Genomic DNA, 27001 nt, shown 5'->3' with positions numbered 1-27001 from the left:
CTCTGGTCTTTTCAGCAATTCATTCTTTGCTTTGTCTTCCATTCTACTCTTCACTAGCACCTTTGCTGACAGGTATGTACAGAAGGGCCAAGAGAGCATATATTTTGGGTTTTGTTTTAACTTTCGAAGGACTTTGGTTAAATTTCTAAAAACCAATAACAACACACAAAACAAAACCCAACCAACCTCAGTAGTGAATTGAAAGAGTTAATGAAGTTTCCAAAGGTGCCCAGCTTATTCAAGCAAAGTTTACACTTCAACCGTATGCATGTTAACTTGTGATCCTCCCCATCCAGATGATAGAAAGCAAAGCCAGTAAGTTCTTTATTTAATTGGTTTGCATCCACACACTGACCTCCAGGGCTCTGTTTACATAGCCTATCATGCAATATGCTCCACAGTTCTCTGCCTCTTTCAAAAGCATGTTTCTCCTGAGATTTGATATATGGCTTTCATGTTTAATCACTACATTAAACTCAATGCTCTGCTTCCTCCAGCATCAACTAACTTCCCTTCTTGGGAGGTGGGGAGAAGAGCACAGCTTCTTGCTACTTCTGAACATAAAAGGAAGTCTGTTTTACTCTATTACTAAAATCACCAACTACACAGGATCATAGGCAAGCAACATTAGTACATCAGCTAGGAAACAGTATTAAAATGGAACCCTTAAAACTCCTTTAGAAAGAAGGTAGGCTGATTGTTCTCAATTGACAAAGCTGAAACCTTTAGGTGATTGAGTTATAAACCAACAGAAACGGAACTTAATCAGGCTACAACTCAGTACATAGAGGACACAGCTAGAAGGCAGCTAAAATTTTCATCAAATTAATCTTGAGGATAGGACGATTCTGGGGTTCTCAGATTAGAATTAATTCAGCACCTTCTGATTAAAGTTTTTCTTAACCTTCGTCACATGAATAGAACATTCAACATCTCTAACTGAATGTGGACACGGTAATGTCAAGATCCTTTCCATAAGAATTTGTATGTGACTCAAATTTCTGAGAGAAATAAAAACCTCAAAAAAAATGATCTGTTTCAATAAATCAACACAATCTATAATTTTTAGGCTTTAAAAATCACATGAAATGTATGTATTTCACTTTAAGATAATTAAAGCAGAAAAAGAAAACTGAAACAAATGGCAAATTATTGATAACGGCAAAATCTAGATAATGAATGTGTGGGTGGTCATTTACGACACCCTGTACTTTTATGTACAGTTGAAATTTTTCATTATAAATTTTTTTGAAACTTTAAAAAAATGCAAAGAAGTTGTTTGTGAATTTGCTTTTGTAGAAAAAAATCAATACAATTTTGATAAGAAAAAAATTAAATCACTTTCTAGGTTGATCATTTTGGTATATATTCAATAGCTGACATTTTTTACCATGTGCTGACAATGAAAACTTTCCTTCCTTCCTCCTGAATCTCACTCCACAGCCTGAAACTCATTTACACAAACTACAAATTGCAAATGTGCAGTAAGCTCTGCATAAGTTGGGTTCTTTACTTGAAAAAAATATATATATACATATATATATTTACTTTGAAATTCTTTCCTTTATGGCTAGTCATTGACCATAGTATTTATTTTTTTAAGGTTGTTTTTTTTTTTCTTAGTAAGATCAGCATCTTCCTTCATTTAAAAATTTTACTTTGTCAGGAACAATGTTACAGTTGTATACAACATTAAACAGAGCTAGTTTACTTTCTGTATTTGATGAACAATAGAGAACCTGAACCTATTAAAGTCATACATTTAATTGTTCCAATATGCTACCTCATTTCTAACCAAAATTTGCATGATATAGAATGCCAAAGAATACATTTCTAACTTCCTTTGTCATGATTCCCTCATTTGATATTAAGCTAAAAGAATTTATAAGAAAAAAGAATTACCTGATTCTTAATTTGAAACCATCTGAATTATTTCCACAACATATTTAGATTCAAAATTAAAAGAATAAATAAACTTTTAATCAGTATTCCCCATAAGATTTTTCAGAGCACAAAACTTTGTAGTTTTCAAAGACATGCAGATGTTGTCCATGAAAGACATTTAAAAAAATTAGGACTCGGAAAAAATAAGAATCATGAACAAAACCTTTGGTCACAAGAGTGAAAGATGTGTGCCTATACAGATGTTATAACTATTTTCATGATAAATACTAACTCTCACTACGGGAATTTAGCAGCACACTTTAATTTGCTTTTGAAAATTTAACATAAATTTTCTAACTTTGACAGCAGCTGCCTAATATTTCAGTTTTATACACTATTTCCAGGTTTTACCTCCGAAAAGAACCTAGTAGACTTTTTCATTTTTAAAAGCTATATTCCAGATCCTGTAGGCTAAAACCAGTTTTTGACTTGATGTTTAAGGAATTTGATCATAACAAAGTGGACTTTTTAATAAATATTTGATGACTGACTGGCAATGGTAAAAAGCATGCGATTTTATATAAAAATTCATTCTCAATTTTTTCATTTATCTCTTATTATATTTAAATATTTTAACTATTAAAAAACGGCAAAGACTTTTTACACCATTTTGAGTCGCCTCCTATGAATCAATAAAAAAGTCAAATAGTGGATACAATGCCATCATGCCTAGTCTCCATATCGTCAACATTGTAAACCAGAGATGTTTATCTTATGCTACCACTGTCACACTGTCACATGTGATTCAGAAGCCCAAGATCACACAGAATGGAAAGATTTCTGGAATCACAGTTCTCAAATTAGGTGAAATTGTTAACTCAAATATACAGACTTCATATTTAAAGGGTCTCACCAAGTTGGAGAAATTCAAAAGAAAGATACAGGTTTTGAAGAAGAAAAGCATGTTGGCTCCTTAACACCACTATCAAAAAGAATACATAGTCTTTGGTCCCTTTGTGAAATAATAAATGAAAACTTTTAAGTTAAAACATAGTGGAACTCAAACCAGAGTAAGAATGTTACTTTTAAATTCAATAAGTTATATATTTTCTGCAAACTATTTTCTCCTGAAATTGAAAATTAATGTTTTTTTATCTATAACAGTTCACTAAAGGGCATAATTCCTTCGTACTGAACATGAGGTAGGTTTTGTGCTTTAATTGCAAACACCGTCAGAAACTATGAAGCACGTACATCTCAGCGAGTGACACAAAGACACAGTCAAATGTAAGGATTATATAGCTATATTCATGCTTAATGAGAAGAAAACATCTAATGAGGCTGATACGCCACTGTTTGTGAGACTGTCTTGATAGATACAAAATAATGGCTTAAGGTGACCTTCATTTTCCATTACCCACCTCCCCAACAAAACAGATTTTTAAAAATTAGTAAGTCATAGACAAATATCTATTTCTATTGGCTAAAACCCTCTGCAGTTTGCTGGATTAAATGTATCTGTTACCCATATGTGATGACAAGTCACTTGCAGAGAATTTTTAAATTACCCAGGATGCTTTGTCCAGTGAGAGAATAATATTCTATTTTTAGCAATGAGTAGGTACAACCCCCTCCTTTGCTTTTAAAATGAAGCTCTGCAGATACAGAGCATTTAATACTTATTTCAGAGCTATCGAGAATCCCAACGTGAACACCACCAAGTTAAGATTCCAAGCAGCCACAAGCAGCCAACAGCCCTGCTTTGAGGTGGGGTTCATGTTTTGAAAAGAGTCTGCCTAGTCTGTTTAAAATCAAAATGGTTCTTGATCTGATGCATTACTCCTCAGAGAATAATGTAAATAAAATATACTCAGAATAACATTATTAATGTAAACATACCTGAACCAGAGTCAAATTTGGTTTCTGACCTGCAAAGAGAAAGAAATTTTTTACGATATAAAAGTTGCTTGTTAGACAATAACTGATTTTATGAGGGGGAAAAAAGATGCAATAGTTTTAGGTGTCAGTACATGCATCAACAAGTAAGACAGCTTTTTAAAATGTAAATATATATTTATTTTAACCATTTTAAATGCATGCATAACCCTAGGTCCTCTAAACATGTACATATCCACAGAGAGAGCGCAGTATGGAAAAGATATTAACTTTTTAGCTTGTTTTTGAGAGAAAGAGAATAAATTATGTAAAAAAAAAAAAAAGCACCCAATCTTTACAGATTAACTTGTTTCAGTAATATAATAAAGCAATAAAAAACTCAAATTTAAAATTATCCTCTTTACTTATTATTCAAGATTTTCAATTATTCAACAGCAAGTAATTTTTCACTAAGTTCTTCACAGAGTAAATGAACCTAGTAACCCCATACATTTAATAAGAAGGAGAAAAAAATGTGAGCCCTTGTGGGAACATTATGTTTCAGATATAGGTTAATACTGGTTGTAAATTCAGAAGCCTTTGAAGCTCTCAGTCCGGCTGTGGGAAAACTTCTGTTGGGTAATTACTCTCAAGATGCTGCTGATGTGCTGTCAAGCAGAATTAACCCTATGACTAGGCCTATCTACACAAGCTACTATAAGACAGCATTGTCTATATCTAGCTCTCAAACCAATTAGTGGGCATGCTCCAGCCGGATTTATATCACACATTAACAATCAATAGTATATATGTTCACAGCTGCCACAGCAAGAGACAAGAACCGACCAGCAGGAGTCCTGTTAAAGGATGTTACATTGACAGAGAAGATTTTTTTTTTTTTTTCCTGGGGAAATGTAGTTAACTAAGTGGGAAAGGAGATTTCTTTGAAATTATGCCAGGGTACCAAAGCACTTTTGGAAGCGGTGGCTTTCTTTACCTAAATTAGCTTCAAGAGAAGTCATCAAAGGAGGAAGAGGCAAAGGATAAGCAAGAGACAGCTTCCTTTGACATAAAAATTCATTTTCTCAAGTATTCCCAAATAAAGTTTCAGCTGATGCTCAAACCAAGTCAATAATCATAAAAACAGAAAACTTATTATTATGACCACAGTTATCAACAACCACGACTGTAACCCAGGTTCATATTTGTCTCAGACCCTGGTCCCACCATAGTCCTCATCTCAGTCCTTCTCTTAGGTGACCCTGACTCCTATTTCAGGTGCAAACCCATTTTCACTTTTTGTCCTCTCCTGTTCTGGAAAGCCTGGCCTCATGCCTTCTTCTTTGTTTCCAGCATCCCTGAGCATAACTCTAAACGACACTTACCACGCGTTGTCCTGCTGGTTTCCTAGCCTATCTTCCCCGCTGGACTCTGCCTTACTAACGCCTGTAGCCACGGCGCCTACACAGTGCCTGGTGCTTGTACTCAACACATGTCTATAAAGGGAAACCCCTGCCTCCACAGACATCCTTATCTCCCTCTCAGCTGTATAAGAGGTGCTCTTCCTTCTGCCTGAGGTTCCCTGCATTTACATCCTAAAGTGCACTCTCTCATCTCCCCTGAAACCAGGTTGGATCAGTTACCCCTTCCTCCGGTTGTATCTTCAATATCTGCGTCTCCCCAGGTTCCTCCTCCCTCCTGTACAGAAGTGCTCCAGAATTAATTAAAACCCTCCTTCAAATCTGTGTCCTACTCTTTTCATCCCTCTTTCTTCCTGGCTTTACAAGCAAGTTTATTGAAAGGATAGACTATATTCTATATTGCACGTCTTCCTTTCCTGGCCTCCCAACATATTCACTCTTTGAACCACTGAGATCTGTCCCTGCTAAGTTTTCTCAGTGGCTTCCTAATGCTAAAGCCAACAGCCCTGTTACAGCCCCTAATTTACTAAGCCTTTCTCCAACTAAAATCCTACCTGAATGTCGCACTGTGACCTCAAATGCCACCAGTACTGAACTGAATTCATTTTCCTTTCCCTCAAATATAATTCTCCTGCTGTAGGCTCCCTATTAAGTCAGAAATTATGATGTTATTCTAGTTTTCTTCTGCACCAATATCTTTCTTCTGCATCAATATCTAAGCTGTTACCCAGACCTGCTGATTCTGCCACCTTCCCCTCCTCTCTATCCTCAGTCTTACCATCTTAGGCCTATCTTTGGCTCAATAATCTCATAACCCGTATCCCCCATTGCCTTCCGACCCACCCTCTAATCAGCTGCCAGACGTTTCCAAAACACTAATCCGATCACATTGCCACCACCCCAATGGCCAGAGCAGAGTTCTTCCAAACTTGGGTCACAAGTTGACCCATCAGTGGATTTTAAAATTAATTTAGTGGATTGCAACTAGTATTTTTTTAAAAAAATGAAACAGAACAGAAAAGAAGACAGATGCATCCCATATTGAGAGTATGTGCAGTTTAGAGGTGGATTAGAGGCAGGATTAGAGGGGGGGCCGGAGAGCCAGATCACAGTAGGCCCCTCATATGCCACGCAGAGGATTGTGAACTTGGTGTCCCTAGGTCAGTGGCTTTTAAACGTTTTTGTCTGTGACCCATAGTAAGACATACCTTTTTACATGGTGACTTATTACCAGGCTTGGCCCTAATATTTGCAGGGCCTTGGCAAGAGGACAAATAGGGATACAATACAGCGAATTATTTAAAAGTTATAAGTCAAGGCAATAAACTGTTAGAAAAGTATACTAACCTACCTTGACAGATATACCTGATAACAAAAACAATGAAAACTGTGTGTAAAACTACTGATACCAAGTAACTGAGAATAGTGCAAATTTTAAATTAATTTCGTCTTCCACTGAAAGACTTATTCAGCCTGGGGAAATTCAGGGGCAATGGCAACTAGGCCAAGTGTGAGAAGAGGAGGAGAAGCCTCCCTCAGCCTTCTCTTCCAGTGGCTATGGAATCCATAAGAGAAACACCTCCTTTCTTTGCTTCTTTATTGGGGGAGGGGCTCTTTCATTTCTGTCAGAGGCTCTGTACTCCTACCCATCACCCATTGCCTGTCTCCACCCGCCAGGCCCCTGAGCTCCAAGTCCATCTAGACTATAACAGTCAGGCCCAAGGGCCAAACTCTGGCTTCTAGGTGCTCCCAGCTCTCCACTCTCACAGGAAGGTTTGAATTAAGAACTCTCTGACCAGGAATGTGGAAGAATAGGAAGAGCATTTTGCCCTTCCCTCTTTGTTTCTGCTTCTTTCTGCCCTCTCAACTGTAGCCTTCACTCTCACCAAATCAAACTATTGCCATGTTATTTTGTAACCAAGCAGGACCCTATGGGGCCTTCCCAGGACAGGCCTTCCCCCATATCCTCTGCTTTAGCTCTACGCCGAAGTACCTAGATAATAGTATATGAGGCAAATTTCCACCAAATGGAAGAACTACTTGATGACCATGAGCACACAGCCCCCGGCCTCCTGGAGCCTAAGGACTGATAATGTTAACCCCTGTGACACCGCCCTACTGCCTCACCATCAGCCAATCAGAGAACTGCATACAGCTGATCACGTACACCTCTTCTCCCGGCCTTTAAAACCCAGAGGGATGGGGTAGGGAGATGCAAGAGGGAGGAGATGTGGGGAATATATGTATATGTATAGCTGATTCACTTTGTTATACAGCAGAAACTAACACACCATTGTAAAGCAATTCTACTCCAATAAGGATGTTAAAAAAAAAAAAAGAATGCTTTGCCAAAACCCTTTGGGGAGCTGGAGGCTTTTCAGGGCACGAGCCACCTTGTCTCTTTGCATGGCCTTGCAATAAACCTTCCTCTGCTCCAAACTCCAACATTTCAGTTTGTTTGGCCTCACTGTGTGTCCGGCACACGAACTTGTGTTAACAATCTCACAGCCTTCATCCAGTATCCTCAGCTTAGACACACTTCCCCCAGCTCATCACTGACAAACTTTGACTACTCCACAGACTTGCCTCAATCCTGGCAGCAACTTGCTGGCTCCCTCGCCTCTTAGAGCTCCTTGCTCGCCTTCAGTTACTCCACAGTGTGGGCCTGGCACGGCAATCCCCACACCATGTGGCACTGACACTAAGCCCAGCAGGGTGCATGCAAGGTCTCGCCCATCTTCATGTTCCCAGCACTGGGCACAGCACCTGGTATTTAAGAGTTATTAAAAAATGTGTGGCAGGAGTTAACACATGAACAAATGGATCTGTAAATTAACAGAGGGCCAAAAACCAGATATAATGACCAAAAAGCTCTATAAAATGCCTCTTTTGAGAGATGAAAAATCATATCAGAAAACTGTTAATCCCCAGACAATCTTATCTCTTCCAGAGATAGCTGGTCAATATGTAAAATATACACATAATGTGCAGAGAAAACATCTTCACAAACTAATTAATGACATTAGGTATCAGTTTTAAAAAAAGAATATTTTCAGAATTCTCAGACACAGTACTGAATCTTCAAAAGCCACAACTAGTCTAATAATAATTAAAACATAATAATAGAAGCTAATACTGTCAGTTTTAGGGGTTGAGAAAACTGGTCCTATGGTATAAGTTAATTTAGATTTCTATTAAATTTTACATACGCACATACATACACAGAGACACAAAGTACTCCTCTATTATACTATGGACTCTGACCATCTCTACTCATAAATCCTCTTCAAGAAAGTAAGTAAATTATAGATAGGACAAAGAAATGGCAAGTATGAAAAAGGAATTCACACAATACATATTATACAAGGAAGACAAAGAGGGATGTTCATTCATTCATTCCAAACACATTTCTTATGTGCTCACTTTTATTCATATACCATGCTGGATGGTAGGAATACAAAGATGCATAAAGTAAGGTTGTACGGGGTATAAGGTCCATAAATATAATTGTGTCTCCACAGACACCCATTTTACTCCTTCATTATATACTTAACATCTAAGCTTAAAGCTATTCAACCAGTTCTTTTGGCAATCGCCAAAAGATGGTGAATATAGCCCAGACGGTTACTATTTTCCAATATCCATTCTCCCCTTTTTTATTTTGGAAATAGAATCTCTGAGTTTTAGATGGGCACATGGCTGCTGAAGTAAGACAATTTTTTCACAATATTTCCCACTTCTCTTGTAGCTAGTTTTGACCGTGTGACTAAGTTCTTGCCAAAAGGATGCAAGGAGAAGCATTATGATTTACGCCCTTGAAGCCAATGTCTGTACCCCTCCCCTTCTTCCCACTGGCTGGAATGCAGATGTGATTCCAGGAGCTGAAGCAGCCATTCTTAGATCATGAGAGAGAAGCTGATAGTAGAGCACCAGCCTTTGGCTGATGGTACACACACACGAGTAGCACCATATCAATCCCAAACTGCTACCACATGTAAGCCATTATTATTTTGGAGTCTTGTGAGAGCAGTTGTAACAGTAGTGCCACATTAAAAAAAAGGCTTAAACTAAAACTTAAAAATTCTTAAACCTGAAAAGCTTTTATGAATTTTAAAACCATAAAGCATAGATGCTAGGAAAATTTAAGCCTCATTATTATCTTTTAATTAAAATATATAACATATGCATTCTTTTGATAATAAAGTTTCAGATTTTCAAAAGAGGGCAGTTTTAGTCATTGGTTAGAGCTCTATAGTCCTGAACAAGCTTATAAAACTGCTGTTCTCTATTTATAGGAAATAACCTAGCATTTATGAAAGTTCTATGTATATTGAAGTCAAGTTTTTAAAATTTTATTATTTTTAAAATTTTATTGTCTCTTATGAGGAATCCACAAAGTCTCAGAGAACACTGCTTTTTGCTTACTTTCAACTGTATTGAAAAAATTTAAATGGGACCCATGCAAGTATGAACTACAGGTTAATGAAGTCAATGTTCCAAAAGGTTTCAGACAACATGTGGAACAGTGAGGATGCTGTTCTTATTATTTTTAATTGATGTCAACTAAAGATTGTAGCTGCAAAAAATTATTAGAGGGAAGGAGTAGGAGGGGCAGACTGATTTTTGCCTATTAGTGTATTATATATGGCAACTCCATACCAAGGATTTTCTAGGACAATCCAAGTCAAATAACCTGCCCTGTTGTCGCTCCTAAAGTATGGAAAATTTTCAGAAATTCCAATATTTCAGGATCCTACTTATAAGTCTAAGAATTTCTTCTTACCCCTACAAGTAATTCAAAGGCTTTCATCAGACCAGAGGCTAGTAATAATGGCAGTGAATATTTATGCACCTTCTTTCAGTTACATATACATAATACACTTCCTCTCCTTGGAATGCTCTCTCTTCCTCCCCCTAACCCACTCCAGTATCCCTTAACCCCTCTGCCTACTTAACTTCTAAAACTTTCTCCATTATTAGCTTAATTATCAGTTCTTTGAAGAAGAGTAGCCAGACTAGATTAAATCCCTTGAGTTTATACTTTTATAGCACCAGTCACTCCTTTGCACTCATCAGAGCTGTAATTCTACGTTTGTTCACGTAGTTATTTGATCATACTAAAAGAGTTCAATAGTTGTGGCAGACACTATCTGTTGTGTATGTAATGGCCAGTCTCCCTTTTCTCTGATAACGGAATTGCAATTTTTGAAGGGTGCGAAAAATGTGTCCACCCTAGGAATGAATCATTATTAGGCTAAGCCATCTGTGGCAACCCTAATCTCCTTTGTCAGTGACGGGTTCAGGGACAGGGATGGAACCCAGCTCTGAGCAGTGAGAGGTACAGGGAATTCTGCTGGGGGTACTTTTTGGGGAGGTTTTTCCTCATGAAAAGGACAGGGGTGATTTAGGGAGAAGGCCCTTTTCCTACACTCTCCCTGTTTCCTGCCTTTAAAGTTATTACATAAGGATACTTAGAACTGCTGTAGCAATCTTGTAACCATGAGGAGAAGGCCAAGAAAATAGCAGAAATGCCAACCCGGAACCCTAACTTCATTCCAATTCCAGAACAGCCTTTCTCTAGAATTCCCGCTGAGTTAGAAAGTCAAGTCTGGCATTGTTAGGCCACGCTCACTTGGGTATTTCTGTTACTTTTAAACCAACATATTCTAACTGATATTGTTACCATAGCAGTACTAGGTTATGAACTATCTACTTATTGTGTTTAAAACTTAGGCCTCTATGTTATATTTTGATAATAATGATGCTATAAATACAAAAGACAGAAAAATATGCAGAAAGAAAACAAAATGAATTTAAATGTTTAAAGACATGTTAGCTACCACAACTAAAAACGAAGAAAAGATACAAATAAAAGATACCCATTAACTGCATGCTTAATTTTTTTTAACTGAAAAATATAAATTAAAAAACCAGAAATTTAGAAGTCAAGGTGATAATCATTAGCAGAACAGCAGCAAAGTCCCTCCTAAGTTGCTTGAAGATATCTTACATGAGCCTGTCAATGAGAACCTTCAAGTTCAGTTACCAGGACGCAGCTACAATTCTTCTTCATTTATCGACAGTGTCTTTCACTGAGCACTGTAATGTACTGCAGATAACATGCCTGTATAAATTCCTGCTCCCCGTGACACAGTTCTGCTTCCACTGGTACTGTTTTTGTTTCTCCTTTTAACCAGGCCCTAGCACTTTCACTGGGATCACTGCCACCCTGATAAGCTAGAGACTTTATGCAGCAGTGATGTAGTCTATGAAGCACTTAATACTGAGGTAACAATCGTGGAAAAGGCAGCCGATAGAGACAGACAGACCAGAGCCCAGTCCCAGGTCTTCCACTTTCTACCCTGTGTGATTTTACAGAAGTTCATTACACTCTACATCTTAGTTTCACTATCTACAGAATGGGAGTAATGTTTACCTTTTAAAAGTTTTGTGTAGGTTAAGTGAGATGATACTGTAAAGTGTGTAGGTCAGGTCCTGGCATATATTAGAAGCTGAATAAAAGGTAGGTTTTATCTAAGCAATAATATTAAATAAAGTTTATGGCTACAAGTACAACTAGCAATATTTTAGCAAGTAAAAAAAATACTACTGTATTATAAAAGAAAGAATGTATTACTCTGATTGATATCTTACTTGGGGTGCAATTTTAGTATGAGTGTCAAAAACCATGCAGGAAAAAATGAGGGAACAGCAATAAAAATAACTGAAGAAACTGGAAATATTTAAGAGGGAATGCTAATGGAAAATAATATAAATGACCCAATTACACAATACAGAAAAGCAGTCTTATTTGTCCTTAAAACACAAATAAAACATTCTCTAACTAAAATAGTTGCACAGTGCACTTGAGAGCATACTGGAATAAGAATCAGGGGACCTGGATTCTAGTTCAGCAACCAGGACAAGTCATTTAACTTGTGAGCTGCATTCTTCTCATTAGTAAAATGAGACATTTGAAATAAATCAATGCTGCTCCACACAGCCGACCCCACGGAGAGGTAAGCTATCTAAATTTTTCTACAGTTCCCAAGAATAAAGAAAAGGAAAAAGGGAAAGGAGAGAGCAGAGGAAAAGTGAATATGAGATGATAAAAATTGGCATCTGTAGAACTTGAACCTACAGATAAACAAGACTGAAAAAAATAGGTCATTGTTAAGACCATTTTTGGCTCTCCAGGTTCTACAGTTTTCCCTAGGCCATGTTGATAACTGCCTTCTTTGAATTTCAATATCATTTCCTGTCTGTATGATTTATAGTACTTAATCATATGTTTCCTTTAAAATAATTTAATTGTTTCTTGTGTATATAACTCTTAGACAGAATAAAGCTTTTAAAGTAAAGACTCTTTAGCTATTGAGAATAAATTCAAAACACTAAAGAAAACAGGGTTAAGGAGAATAGAGTATACTCTCATATTAGGAGTTGAATTGTGTCCTCCCAAACTTCATATGCTGAAGTTTTAACCCCTAGTAACTCAGAATGTGACTGTATTTGGAAATAAGGTTTTTAAAGAAGTAATTAAGTTAAAATGAAGTCATTCAAGTGGGCCCTAATCCAATATGACTGGCGTTCTTTTGAGAAAAGGAAATTAGGACACAGACACACACAGAGGGAAGACCATGTGAGGACACAGAGACAAGACAGCCATCCACAAGTCAAGGAGAGAGGCCTCAGAAGAACCCAACCCTCTGACGCCTTGATCTCAGACTTCTAGCCTCCAGAACTGTGAGACAATAAATTTCTGTTGTTTAAGACACTGTCTATGGTACTTTGTTATGGCAGCCCTAGCAAACTGCTACATATCATTTCTTCTTCAGTCAGATATTTAGCAACCTCAGACCTCCAATAAAAGCCAAAAACCTAGATATTAGCTGGAAATAAAAATGTCTACAGCTTTCATACACTTTAACCCATTTTAGGTACAAAATATGTTTGATTTCTCTATTCTCCCTTAATATTTTTAACCATATTCTGCCAAAGTGCTTTACCTGCATTTTGACCATTGGGCAGCTGCTTCTGCAAATTAGTAGAGACCACCAGCTGGCACAGCATAAGGTTGCGATCAATGGGCTCTTTGTATCTTCATACTGCTGTGGGAAAATGTTTCCAATGGTTTTGCTTGGTCCTTTAACACTGATGTTATATACATACTTGTCACATGCTCTCTGGGGGATGAGGCAGACTTGGGAGGTAGTGACATTTACTGCTCTACATCAGTTTTACATATAATATTTCTTTTCTTATTTTGTCTGGAAATTTTCATTTCTACTCTAGGTTGTAATCAGAAAAAGAATGAGGAATGCAAGGATTCTTCAATATACGCAAATCAATCAATGTGAAAAAACATATTAACAAATTGAAGGAGAAAAACCATATGATCATCTCAATAGATGCAGAAAAAGCTTTCGACGAAATTCAACACCCATTTATGATAAAAACCCTCCAGAAAGTAGGCATAGGGGGAACTTACCTCAACATAATAAAGGCCATATATGACAAACCCACAGCCAACATCATTCTCAATGGTGAAAAACTTCCTCTAAGATCAGGAACAAGACAAGGTTGTCCACTCTCACCACTATTATTCAACATAGCTTTGGAAGTTTTAGCCACAGCAATCAGAAATGAAAAAGAAATAAAAGGAACCCAAACCAGAAAAGAAGAAGTAAAGCTGTCACTGTTTGTAGATGACATGATACTATACACAGAGAACCCTAAAGATGCTACCAGAAAACTACTAGAGCTAATCAATGAATTTGGTAAAGTAGCAGGATACAAAATCAATGCACAGAAATCTCTTGCAGTCCTATACACTAATGATGAAAAATCTGAAAGAGAAATTAAGGAAACACTCCCATTTACCGTTGCAACAAAAAGAATAAAATACCTAGGAATAAACCTACCTAAGGAGACAAAAGACCTGTATGCACAAAACTATAAGACACTGATGAAAGAAATTAAAGATGATACAAACAGATGGAGAGATATACCATGTTCTTGGATTGGAAGAATCAACATTGTGAAACTGACTCTACTACCCAAAGCAATCTACAGATTCAATGCAATCCTTATCAAACTACCACTGGCATTTTTCACAGAACTAGAACAAAAAAATTCACAATTTTTATGGAAACACAAAAGACCCCAAATAGCCAAGGCAATATTGAGAAAGAAAAACAGAGCTGGAGGAATCAGGCTCCCTGACTTCAGACTATACTACAAAGCTACAGTAATCAAGACAGTATGGTACTGGCACAAAAACAGAAATATAGGTCAATGGAACAGGATAGAAAGCCCAGAGATAAACCCACGCCCATATGGTTACCTTATTTTTGATAAAGGAGGCAAGAATATACAATGGAGCAAAGACAGCCTTCTTCAATAAGTGGTGCTGGAAAACTGGACAGTTACATGTTAAAGAATGAAATTAGAACACTCCCTAACACCATACACAAAAATAAACTCAAAATGGATTAAAGACCTAAATGTAAGGCCAGACACTACAAAACTCTTAGAGGAAAACATAGGCAGAACACTCTGTGACATAAATCACAGCAAGATCCTTTTTGACCCACCTCCTAGAGAAATGGAAATAAAAACAAAAATAAACAAATGGGACCTAATGAAACTTGAAAGCTTTTGCACAGCGAAGGAAACCATAAACAAGACGAAAAGACAACCCTAAGAATGGGAGAAAATATTTGCAAATGAAGCAACTGACAAAGGATTAATCTCCAAAATATACAAGCAGCTCATGCAGCTCAATATCAAAAAAACAAACAACCCAATCCAAAAATGGGCAGAAGACCTAAACAGACATTTCTCCAAAGAAGATATACAGATTGCCAACAAACACGTGAAAGAATGTTACTCTTCACTGCAGCACGTGGGCTTCTCATTGTGGTGGCTTCTCTTGTTGCAGAGCACGGGCTCTAGGCGCACGGGCTTCAGCAGTTGTGGCATGAGGGCTCAGTAGTTGTGGTGCACGGGCTTAGTTGCTCCGTGGCATGTGGGATCTTCCCGGACCAGGGCTCAAAACCCGTGTCCCCTGCATTGGCAGGCAGATTCTTAACCACTGCGCCACCAGGGAAGCCCCGGGGGAGCTATTTTAAATAAAGTGGTCAGGGATATGCTTTAGAAGGAGATGACATTTCAGCTGACACCTAAAGAATGACAAGGAGCCCACATACAATGGGGGTGCAAAATGGAATTTTTGGTGGAGATTCCAAAGGAAAGGGCCAATGCAAAAACCCAAGCTTGGCATGAAGAAGAAGAAGGAGAAGGAGGGGGACAGAAAGAGGAAGGGGAGAAGAAGACTGGATCTAGAAAGAAGTGAATAAAAGAGAGAACGGTAAGAGAGGAAGTCAGAGAAGTAGACAAGGGCCAGATCACAATTTTAAAAGCCATTGTAGGGCTTCCCTGGTGGTGCAGTGGTTAAGAATCTGCCTGCCAGTGCAGGGGACATGGGTTTGATCCCTGGCCCAGGAAGATCCCACATGCCACGGAGCAACTAAGCCCCTGCACCACAACTACTGAGCCTGCACTCTAAAGCCCGCAAGCCACAACTACTGAAGCCGGAGTGCCACAACTACTGAAGCCCACGCACCTAGAGCCCATGCTCTGCAACAAGAGAAGCCATGACAATGAGAAGCCCTCACACCACAGTGAAGAGTAGCCCCCTCTCGCCACAACTAGAGAAAGCCCATGAGCAGCAACAAAGACTCAACACAGCCAAAAATAAAAACAAATAAATAAATTAATTTAAAAAAAACCCTTGTAAGGAGTTGTGATTTTTAAAGATACAATGATAAATCCTCAGAGTTTTAAAAGAACAAATTATAATCTAATTTAAATTATTTAAATCTTCACCCTGCTATGTGAAGAATTAACTACAATGGAACAACAACCAAAGCAGAGAATCCACCTAGCACCCAGATCTTGGTTTTTAATACCATTCTCTAATAAAAGGAACCAGGGCCCCTTGGAGAAATAGCTGATTCTAGGACTGGCGCAGGAAATATATAAGATAAGCCTGGAGTATCAAGTAGTGCCAGAAAGTAAGTAACGGCTCAAAAATAAACAAGCAAACAAACAAAAAACCCTACATTGATGGAGATATGTGAAAGGGACATAGGAGCCAACTGAAAGGCTCCCAATAACCAAAGTTGGAACAATATGAGCAACAAAATAAAGTAGTATTGGATTGTAACCCAAAGTATAAAATAAATATCCATGAGTCCATATTGATACAAACACATGATTGACTAAATAAAAAATGAGAAAAAAAGGCACAAATCTCCCTTGCAGAAGAATTCCAAATAATTTACTCTGCCCTCAAGATGGGACGCATAACTCCCCATTCCTTAAGTGTGGGCTGTGCATAATATCTTCCTTCCAAAGAGCACAGTATGAGAAGGGGGAAAAAAAGAGTAACTTCACAGGGGGAACCCAAATAAATGCTACCTCAGCCATGTGACCAAGTTCAATATCAAAAATGATGTCATGTTGACAGTATGTACCCTGGAAATGATGTGATGAAACTGTCTCTTCACCTCTGTGATCTTCCTCCCCAAAACCCATAACCTCAGTGTAATCATGAGAAAAACATCAGACAAATTCCAATAGAGGGGCATCCTACAAAATAACTGACGAATAGTCCTTCAAATTGTAAAGGTCATCAAAAATAAGGAAAGTCTGAGAAACTATTACAGTCAAGGGAAGCCTAAGGGGACGTGATGACTGAATGTTATGTGGTATCTTGATAGGATCCTGAAACAGACAAAGGACATTAGGGAAAAAATAAGGAAATCTGAATAAAGTATGGACTCTAGTTAATAAAAATGTATCAATATTAGTTCATAAATTATAACAAATATACTATACAAATGTAAGATATTAATAGGGGAAACTAAGCAAGGGAGTATATGGGAACTCCGTACAATCTCCTCAATTTTTCTGCAAATCTAAAACTGTTCAAAAATAAAGTCTATTAAGAAAAAAAACCAGAGCAGAGAGACCATCACGCTAGTTCAGGTGAAAGATGATAAAGACGAAGATGAAGCAGTGGATGTGGTGAGGAGTTAGATTCAGAACATATTTTGAAAGTGCACAGCACAAAATATGTTGGTAGATTAGATATGGAGGGTGAGGGAAAGAGAATAATCAGGGATGACTCTTGGGGTTTTTTGATCAAGTAACTGGATAATTAATAGTACCTTTACTTAGGGGACTTCCCTGGTGGTGCAGTGGTTAAGAATCCGCCTGCCAATGCAGGGGACGCGGGTTCGAGCCCTGGTCCAGGAAGATCCCACGTGCCATGTAGCAACTAAGCCTGTGCGCCACAACTACTGAGCCTGCGCTCTAGAGCCCACGAGCCATAACTACTGAGCCCATATGCCACAACAGCTGAAGCCCACGTGCCTAGAGCCCGTGCTCCGCAACAAGAGAAGCCACTGCTGTGAGAAGCCCGCGCACCGCAACAAAGAGTAGCTCCTGCTCGCCGCAACTAGAGAAAGTCTGTGCACAGCAACGAAGACCCAACGCAGCCAAAAAATAAATTAATTAATTAAAAAAAAATAGTACCTTTACTGAGTATATGGGGGGAAATGAGAGAAGAGTAGATTTTGCTGCTTCTGAGTCATTCTGCTACCACTATTTCTTGCTAATTCCTGATTTATTCTTGTGAGCTGGTGGGATCAATGAGAATGTTTCAAGCTGTATGGTCCCACATGGATCTCAGATTAGTATAATTTTATTGTATTTTTTTAATCTTAAAGATACTAAAAGCATGATTTATAATAGAAAAGTATATAACTGCCTTAAAAAGAGATGATACAAAATGTCTCTTGACCTAATTTGGGGACAAAAATTCATATTAAATCACTGGTTCCTTAGGCCCAAATCAATGAGTCTGGAAGATGTATGATTATATCAAGCTTTTAAAAAGCACAGATTAGTCTGGAAATCTGTACTCTTAAATTCTCCAGATGATCTTGAGAACTACTGACCTGGATGGCATCCCTTAAAACAAAGAATATTTCTCCTATTTAAAATAACAAAGCATCCCACTTTTCTAATGATTTAAATTTGTATCTATTCATTATTTCCAAAATAAGTTTCTGCCCAATAAGGAAGTAAAAAAATTCCCATCACAGATTGTTGTGCAACACTACTATAAAGTTGTTTGTGGGAAGCACTGAACTAAGCACCAAAAAAGTGAAAAATTTGTCAGAAAAGATCCAGTCCCAGAGCAAAAAATGATACATTTGCCACTTTCTTGGTGAACTTATTGAAAACATTCGATTACACAGCTATTGTTTCTGGCCACATGAATCAAATGATAAAACCATAGATTTCATGGTTTACTCAGACTAGGCTAGCAAATTAAAAAGATTCATCACTAAAAAGATGTGTCTTGTGCGGTCAGTAAGTTTACACTCCATTAAACCTCCAAGCAAAAATAATACGAAAGACAAAGATCCAATATCAAGACGCTTTCCTTCAAATCTGGAAACCATGAAAAGTTCACTAGACGATCTGAACTTTCATTAAGTCATAGTCAAGAGCATTTATGGAGTGCTCACTATGTGCAAAGCACTCTATTTTAAGGAAGAGGTCTTGTTTAAAGTAGCCATAATTCAGCCCATAAAGCCCTTTATAGTTAAAGATCAACAGTTTGAACCTCAATCAGGAGCAAATGGGTAGCTGGTTCATACTGAAGGATGCGGGTGTAATTTGGTCAGTGCTGCTCAGTTTAAGTTGAATGGGCCTTTGCAGTTTGTGTAAATTCCACCTTCTGGGTGGTCTTCCAGAGCAATCTCAAAGAGGGCACACCACAGAGGTACTGGAGTTAATTTATGCTTATGTAGACTATGAGTCATGCAACAGCCATTAACACTAGATACTTAAGTGAGCACATAGAAGTAAAACGTGCAAATCTCCATCAGCATAGGGCCAACTTTCCTTAGGGTAAAAAAATTGCAACTAGAATGACCACTAAAAAACAAATCAAGACACAAATGAACAAAAGTATAGTTTGTTCCAAGTACAATGCAAGATAATAAAGACAAAATATAAATAGCAGGGACTTCCTTCGTGGTCCAGTGGTTAAGAATCTGCCTTCCAATGCAGGGGACACGGGTTCAATCCCTGGTCGGGGAACTAAGATCCCACATGCTGCAGAGCAACTAAGCCTGCACACCACAACTAGAGAAGCCCATGCGCTGCAGCGAAGATCCCACGTGCAGCAACTAAGACCCGAGGCAGCCAAATTAATTAATTAATTAATTAATTAATTAATTAATTTAAAAAATATATATATAAATAGCAGAAGGAATCATAGGTTACAGCCAGCTAATCCATGATCATGAAATATAGGAATGATAAGTCAAAAATATAGTTACCTGTTTTGATTTAGACTCTCCTTTCCTTTGTCTACTCACTGGTAGTGGCACAATGCCTTAAGTGTTCACAGAGTGCAAACAACAGCAACGAATAAGAGCTGCCATGTATGGAACTCCTACTTCACAGCAAGCATCCTTAACACTTACACACAAGCAAAGAGCCTAGCTGATCAAAAAAACTGAACATTAAAAACGTATCTCGTAGATGGACAATTATTAATCTAAAGAAATTTATTTTACCTATCGCCCAGAAAGGTAAGGAGAAAAGTTAATCTTCTTTTCTACAGTTTATTCTACCTGTTCTTTAAACCTCTTTCCCTCATTTCTAATACCTTAAGTATATCCCACTTTACAACTTTCTTCAATTTATCAAAAAAAAAAAAAATTTCCCTTGAGTTTGCTTTCCGTCCAGTCATAAGGGGTTAGCCTCAAATTCCTATTTTAACTAATCCCATCCATGATATCTATACATCCAACCTGGGCCGTCATACTAAACTTAAATATCTTCCTGTCTACTTTGGCATTTCCCGATGTGTGTGATTTATCAGTAACGTTAGCCTCACAGTCTGTTCCTCAGTTAAGAATAGATATTGTGGTCAAAAATTTTCGGAAATGCTACATACAATATTCTACTCCTCAAGCTCTACAATGAACATTAGTGAATTGTGCACTCCTTGATTTTTATGATGAAGCAACCATTTGACTCATTTTTACTCAGTGTTTCCCAATAAGCAATCTTGTTTCATTCATCAATAGAACTCTTATTTTATTTTTTGATGGAAGACATATTAACACGTTGTGGAGCTACTATAAGGTAGGAGTAGTATTCTGATGAAACAAATACTCCATAGCACATACTTTGGGGAATACTGATGTACCTGAAATTTTAGGTTAAAACCTGAAATCTATCAGGCTTTCAAAACTGAATTCATCACCTTTCCTCCCAAGCCAGGTGTTAAACATCAAATTAATTTCTAGTAACAGCTTTTTCACCAATCTCGTATTCAGACAGTTGATAAATCTTTTCAGCTCTTACTGTCTGTTGTCTGTAGTTTTCTTTCCCCTCCCATACATCATCCTATTGACATCACCCTAAGGCAAATCTTCCTTAAGCCTCATCTAGACTCATGGTAACCAATCATAAGAATTAGAGGAGAGCTTTAAAAAAAAAAAAAAGGATTCTGGGCTCCACCACAGCCTTGCTATATCAGAATTTTGAGGGGAGAGGCTTGGGGTCTGTGATTCTAACGGACAGCCAGATTTGCAAACTGCTAAAGTAGACCATGAAGGTTCCATGACTCTTTTCTGCCTAAACTAAGCATTTTCAGTTCTCTTTCCTCATCTCTTCAAGTGACATGATTTTGAGTCTCCTAACCATCAGTTGCTCTTTGTTGAATGTGGTCCATTTTGTCCGTAAACCTTTTAAAGCAAGGGTTTTATACTGAACCGCAGAGCACTCTGGATATAGTCAAGCCAACTTGTCAGAGAGTAGGACTATCAATTATCTATTGTCTCCTGGGTTTCTCTAGATCTGCCTTTATGCTGGACAAGCAAAATCATCTCCCTCTTCCATCCCCTGAAGCAAATTGCTACTTGTTATGATCAACACCAATCTGCAATAACCACTAGAATGTGAATCACCCAGCAAACAGATATAACTTCCAGAATTTTAAAGCGTTACACCTAAAAGACCTCTGGTCTCTGTTCTAAGTAAGTGGCATGCCTCCCTTTCTCTACTGAACTTTAGCTCTGAAAACTGCAATTTATGCCAATCCTTACAATGTTTTAGAATCAATGTTCCACATTTACAGAGTGTTTTTTCCACTTACAAAACATTTCAACATTATCTGCTTAATCCCCTCAAAAGTTCTTGTGACATGGGTATTATCCTCATCTTACAAATGAGGAAATTAAGGCTCATAGAGGTTAAGTAGCTTATTCAAAATCACACACAGTAAGTGGGGAAAGTGGTGACTTTAACCTCATGTCTTGCACCTTAATCATAGCTTTCTCCACTTTAAAATCCAACTATAGTCACTTGGCCATCATCAGAAAATTAGCACCAATTAACACCAGCGTGTGATAGCTACCAGATGGTGAATTACTAAGCAAAAAGAACAATCAACTAGAATCGGGGAGGAATTATAACATAATACAGGAGCTAAGGAGGGGTGCCTTTGGGGTCAGGCAGCCCTGAATTTGGGTCCTAGCTCCATCTCTGACTGCCATTGTTACTCTATCTCTGACTGCCATTACATGTCCTTTGTGAACTTTGATTTTCTATTTAGGTTACAAAGAATAAAGGAGACAATTTTTTTTAAAGTGCTTAGCATAATGCTTGGTACATGGTAAGTCTTCATTCAATGCTTTTTTTTTTAATACCTAATTCAAACGTGATAAACAGTTTATTAAAATAAGTCTGTTTGGAAATAAATACAAACCTTCTGACTTTGGGGTCCCATCCTTCATCAATTACCTCCAGATGTCTGGGAATAGGGCTATGTGAGGACTATAGGAAGACAGAAGATAGTCACGAGGAAGAAAATTTGAAATGATGCTTGAACTGGAGGCCAAGAGAAGGTAGGTGAATAGAAGGCTAGAGCTAAGTCTAAGCTCTCAGTGGTTGCCTTCCCTGGGTTATCATCGCCATTACCGGTCACTTAGGGATAAAAGAGAGAAAAGAAAAAGAAGCAACAACTTAGAAGGCAATGGGTAAAGTAGCTACTTGAGGTGTGAACAGATTATTAAATGGACAGAATTACATAATGTGGAATTCCATTCCATTTCATTCTTTCAAATTATCACTGGGAAAAGGTAAATTTGGTGGTAAAAAGATAATTAATAGGGCCCTACTGTATAGCACAGGGAACTCTACTCAATACTCAGTAATGACTTATATGGGAAAAGAATCTAAAATGAGCGGATATATGTATATGCATAACTGATTCGCTTTGCTGTACAGCAGAAACTAACACAACATTGTCAATCAACTATACTCCAATAAAAATTTAAAGAAAGAAAAAGATTAAAATAAAGAACAAAAATCACCAAACCCATGCTCAAGAGATAGAAATAAATAAATAAATAAATTGTTTAGTGTTTGTAACATTGAGTAAAGGTAATACTAATATTAAATATTTTTCTTATTACCCCCAAAAATACATGTTCACCTTTTAAAAAAAAAATTAAAAGGATAGATAAGAAAAAAAAAATCACCTACAATCCAACCACCCAGAGATAACTACTGTTAACATATGGAACATAACCTTCTAAACTGTTTTCATATATGTGGAAATACATGTATTTTACAAATACAGGGTCATATATAATTATTGTTTTGTAAACTTTTAAATTTGTTTTAAATTTCTTTCCAGATCACTAAATATTCTTTTGCAATATTATTTGAAATGCCATGTATATTTTCACTAGATAGTTTATTTAACTAGACCTCTATTTTGGATATTTATTTTTTTGCTATCATAAAAAGAGTGATTAAAAGCATTCTTGTGGCTTTATCTTTATGCATAAACATGACTTTTTAGCATAAATTCCTAGAAGTGTATTTGCTAGATTAATGGCATGCAGATTTCTAAGACTTTTGACACAGCTTATTAAACTGTCCAGAAGGTTACTACCAATTCACACTCTACCCAGCAGTGCTAATTTCCCAGACCTTGACCAACACTGGATTTGATGATATTGGAAATGTTCACTAATTTGATACATAAAGAACTATTCCTCCTTTTACTTCAGTTTTTTATTACTAACTGGTGGATAATTTTCCCCTATGCTTATTATCTACATTTCTTATTTTGAAAAGTATCTGTTTATATCTTCTGCCCATTTTTCCAATGTTTGTCTTTCTCAGTTGATTTGAACATTTTCTGTCTGTCACATGAATTGCATATATATTTTGCCAGTTCGTTTGTTTACCAGTTTTTAAAATAGTGTTTTGATCTATAGAAATGTAAAATATTTAGGTGGTCCAACCTAATATATCTTTTCTTTTTGATTTCTTCTTTGGGTATCTTGTTTAGAAAGGCTTACCTCACCCCAATGTTATACAAAGTTCCCACTTATATTTTCCTCTAGGACTTGTATGATCTTAATGTTAATATTTAAATTTTTTATTTAACCTAGACTTTACTGGAGTATAAGGCACTGGGTTGTAAGATATTGAGGGTGGGATCTAAATTTAGTTTTTAAATACTTTGCTGGTTGCCCCAACGCTATTTATAGTATGTATTTCATTGATTCTATTGGGCACTTTTTATTTCAAACATGTTAACATCTCTGAAACCTGGATGCGTCTGTGATAAATAAACGTTTTACAATTTACTTCGCAGGTTTTCTTAGGGTTACTTGAAGTAATAAATCCTTTGATTAAGGGCTTCTTAGATTTGATAAAACATAGTATTTCCTTCTAATCGTATTTCACTACGAGTTTTCTTTTTTTAATTAAAGAATGCACTTTGAATTTTTATAAAATCTCTTCTGGGAATATAGTAAAATGATCATATTTTTCCAAAGATGTCCCAGTACTGAACTATTTGTACATTCCTGAAATAAGCCCTACTTTACCATGGCATATTACTTATTCAACACAGTGTTACGTTACTTTTTTCTTTTTAATTTTAGAATTTTATTTATTTTTTTATACAGCAGGTTCTTATTAGTTATCCATTTTATACATATCAGTGTATATATGTCAATGTTATATTACTTTTGCTAATACTTTATTTAAGATCCTTACATCTACTTTCATAAATCAGATTGGTCTATAGTTTTCCTTCATTTGTAATGTCTTTGTCACATCTTGGTTGTAGAGGTATGTTACATTTGTCAAAGAAGTTCATAAACTTTCTTCTATTTTCTGTGATTGATACAGTTTGTAATAGCACAGGAATAATGATTTTTTTTTTCTATAAAAGTCTAAGCTGGTTTGTGATAACTCTCAATTTCTTCTAGAGTTACTGATCAATTCAATTATAATTCTTCTTTAGTCAGATTTTGTATTTTATTTTTAGAAAATTATGCTGAGATTTTAAATTTGTGAGAATAGGGTTATACACAGTATTCTCTTACATTAAAATATTTTTTTCCATATCTTTGGTTTTATCCCATTTTCATTCCTAGTTTTGAACCTATGTTCTTTTTTTCTTCCTTTCTTTCTTGATTAGACTTGATAGAAATGGTCCACTTTATTGGTCTTTTCTAAGATCAACATTTTGGATTTACTTAATTCTAATTTTTTATTTTTCAAGTTAATTTATCCAAGTGCTTTTAATATTTTCTCTTTGTCTTTGATTTTCATCAGATTGCCTGTGATGTGCCTAGATGTGGTTCTCTTTGTATTCATCCTGTTTCAGATTTGTAGCACTTTTTGAATCTGTGACTTGAGTTTTTTCCTCAGTTTGGGAAAATTCTATCTTCAAATGTTGCTTCTTTCCTATTATCTTTTTCTTCTCTTTCTGTGACTCTAATATGTTAAACCTGAAACTGTGTATCTTGTATTATCTTTTCAATAACCTTACATTTTTTTTGGCTCTCTTAGTTTCAGCCTGAATCTATTCTCCTGACCAGTTTTCTGTTCATTAATCCTGCATTCTTCTATGCTATTAAATATTATATGCTATTAATCTCATGTGTTTATATTTCAGTTATTGCATTTTCAGCCCTAGAACTATTTTATTCTTTACAATAGATTCCTGTTCTGTGGTGAAATTCTCCATCTTGCCATCTATTTTCTTGAATATATTAATCACATTTTTTGGGGTTTTTAAAAATAAATTTATTTATTTATTTTATTTTTGGCTGCGTTGAGTCTTTGTTGTTGCATGCGGGCTTTCTCTAGTTGCGGCGAGCGGGGGCTACTCTTCATTGCGGTGCGCAGGCTTCTCATCGCAGTGGCTTCTCTTGTTACGGAGCACAGGCTCTAGGCGCACAGGCTTCAGTAGTTGTGGCACTCGGGCTCAGCAGTTGTGGCTCCCAGGCTTGAGAGCGCAGGCTCAGTAGTTGCGGCGCATGGGCTTAGTTGCTCCACAGCATGTGGGATCTTCCCAGACCAGGGCTTGAACCTGTGTCCCCTGTATTGGCAGGCGGATTCTCAACCACTGCACCACCAGGGAAGCCCTCACAGTTATTTTTAAAGTCTGTGCCTGATGACTTAAATATCTGGATATCTGGGCCATCTATAGACTTGTTTCTTTTGTCAATTTATTTCCATTGGTCCTTTACTTTGGTACGCCTGGTAATTTTTAATGAATGCCAGACATTGTCTATGAAAAATTGGACTCTGAATGATGATGATGTAATCTTCTTCTACAGAGGGTTTATCCCATCCTCTGATAGGCAGCTGGAGTGGGGAGGGGAACGAGGGAAAGATTACCTTAATCTAATCAGGGACTGAGCTCACTTGGGGTTGGGTTGCAGTTTTTGATAAATTTGGTCTACCCTTGATTTGTCCCCATTATGTTGGTGTGCAAAGCTCAAGAGAGCCTACTGTTAAAATTCTGGGAACTTTGGGATCCAGTTGCTAAACACAGACATTATTAAAAACAAATTATGTAAACTTATAATTAAATAAGTTATATTAAAAACAAAGGTAATAAATACTCAAAATTCACGTCTAAATTTTTAACTAAATTTAACTGTTGTTATTTATATCTGCTGTATTTGAATTACAGAAATGCTACATAATGGTGTCACTACACAGCTCTTCCCAATTCCACGTTAAGTAATGTCACAGTTGTATCTTGAAATAGCCTATGGTGGAAGTATTTGTACCATAGAAATCAGTACACACTACAAATCAGAGCTTGATTATTGTTTTGTAGACTGTCTAGATCAATTGTGATTTTGGCCCCCCTCTGCCCCCTCCCTGGGGTATTTGATAATACCTGGAAATATTTTTGTTTGTCACAATGGTGGGGGACAGGGCAGGGGAGAAGGAGCTACATCTATCTAGTGGACAGAGGTTAGGGATGCTACTAAACATCCTACAATGTATAGGGCAGCCTCTTACAACCAAGTATTATCCAGCCCAAATGTCAATAGTGCTGAGGCTGAGAAATCCTAGTCTGCTGGCACTTCTGCTTCTGATTGACTGGAATCTTTACCTTTCTTCCCTTGCCTAGAATTGGCAAATGCCTTGAGGAAAAAGGAGGCCATTTTATCCCAGTTTATTTTGTTGTTCTTGCTGTACTTTTTCTAGCATTTTGAGTCACTATTTAGTTCAGTTATTTTTAATCTTTCTTATATTTAATAAACATGTTTGACTATGAACTTTTCTTCTGATACAGCTTTCGGTAGCTGACACTGTTTATTTTCACTTTTTGCTCTTTTCAATGTTTCCTTGTAAAAGATCCCAGCCATAGACATTTCCATCTCTCCCTTAGT

At 37.0% G+C, this 27001-nt stretch overlaps 1 protein-coding gene across 2 annotated transcripts in view; it reads right to left on the bottom strand.

The window, feature by feature from the left end:
• Positions 1-27001, bottom strand: part of MSRB3 (methionine sulfoxide reductase B3) — a 158307-nt gene that overhangs the window by 72661 nt on the left and 58645 nt on the right. For both annotated transcript variants that reach the window (XM_036865904.1, XM_036865905.1), the window contains one exon: positions 3784-3812. In XM_036865904.1, the coding sequence (XP_036721799.1) occupies positions 3784-3812 (29 nt within the window). The remainder of the gene's footprint in view (positions 1-3783; positions 3813-27001) is intronic.

Source organism: Balaenoptera musculus, chromosome 10 (genome assembly GCF_009873245.2).
Source record: "Balaenoptera musculus isolate JJ_BM4_2016_0621 chromosome 10, mBalMus1.pri.v3, whole genome shotgun sequence".
Lineage (NCBI taxonomy): Eukaryota > Metazoa > Chordata > Mammalia > Artiodactyla > Balaenopteridae > Balaenoptera > Balaenoptera musculus.
This window is presented reverse-complemented; position numbering and strand designations above follow the sequence as displayed.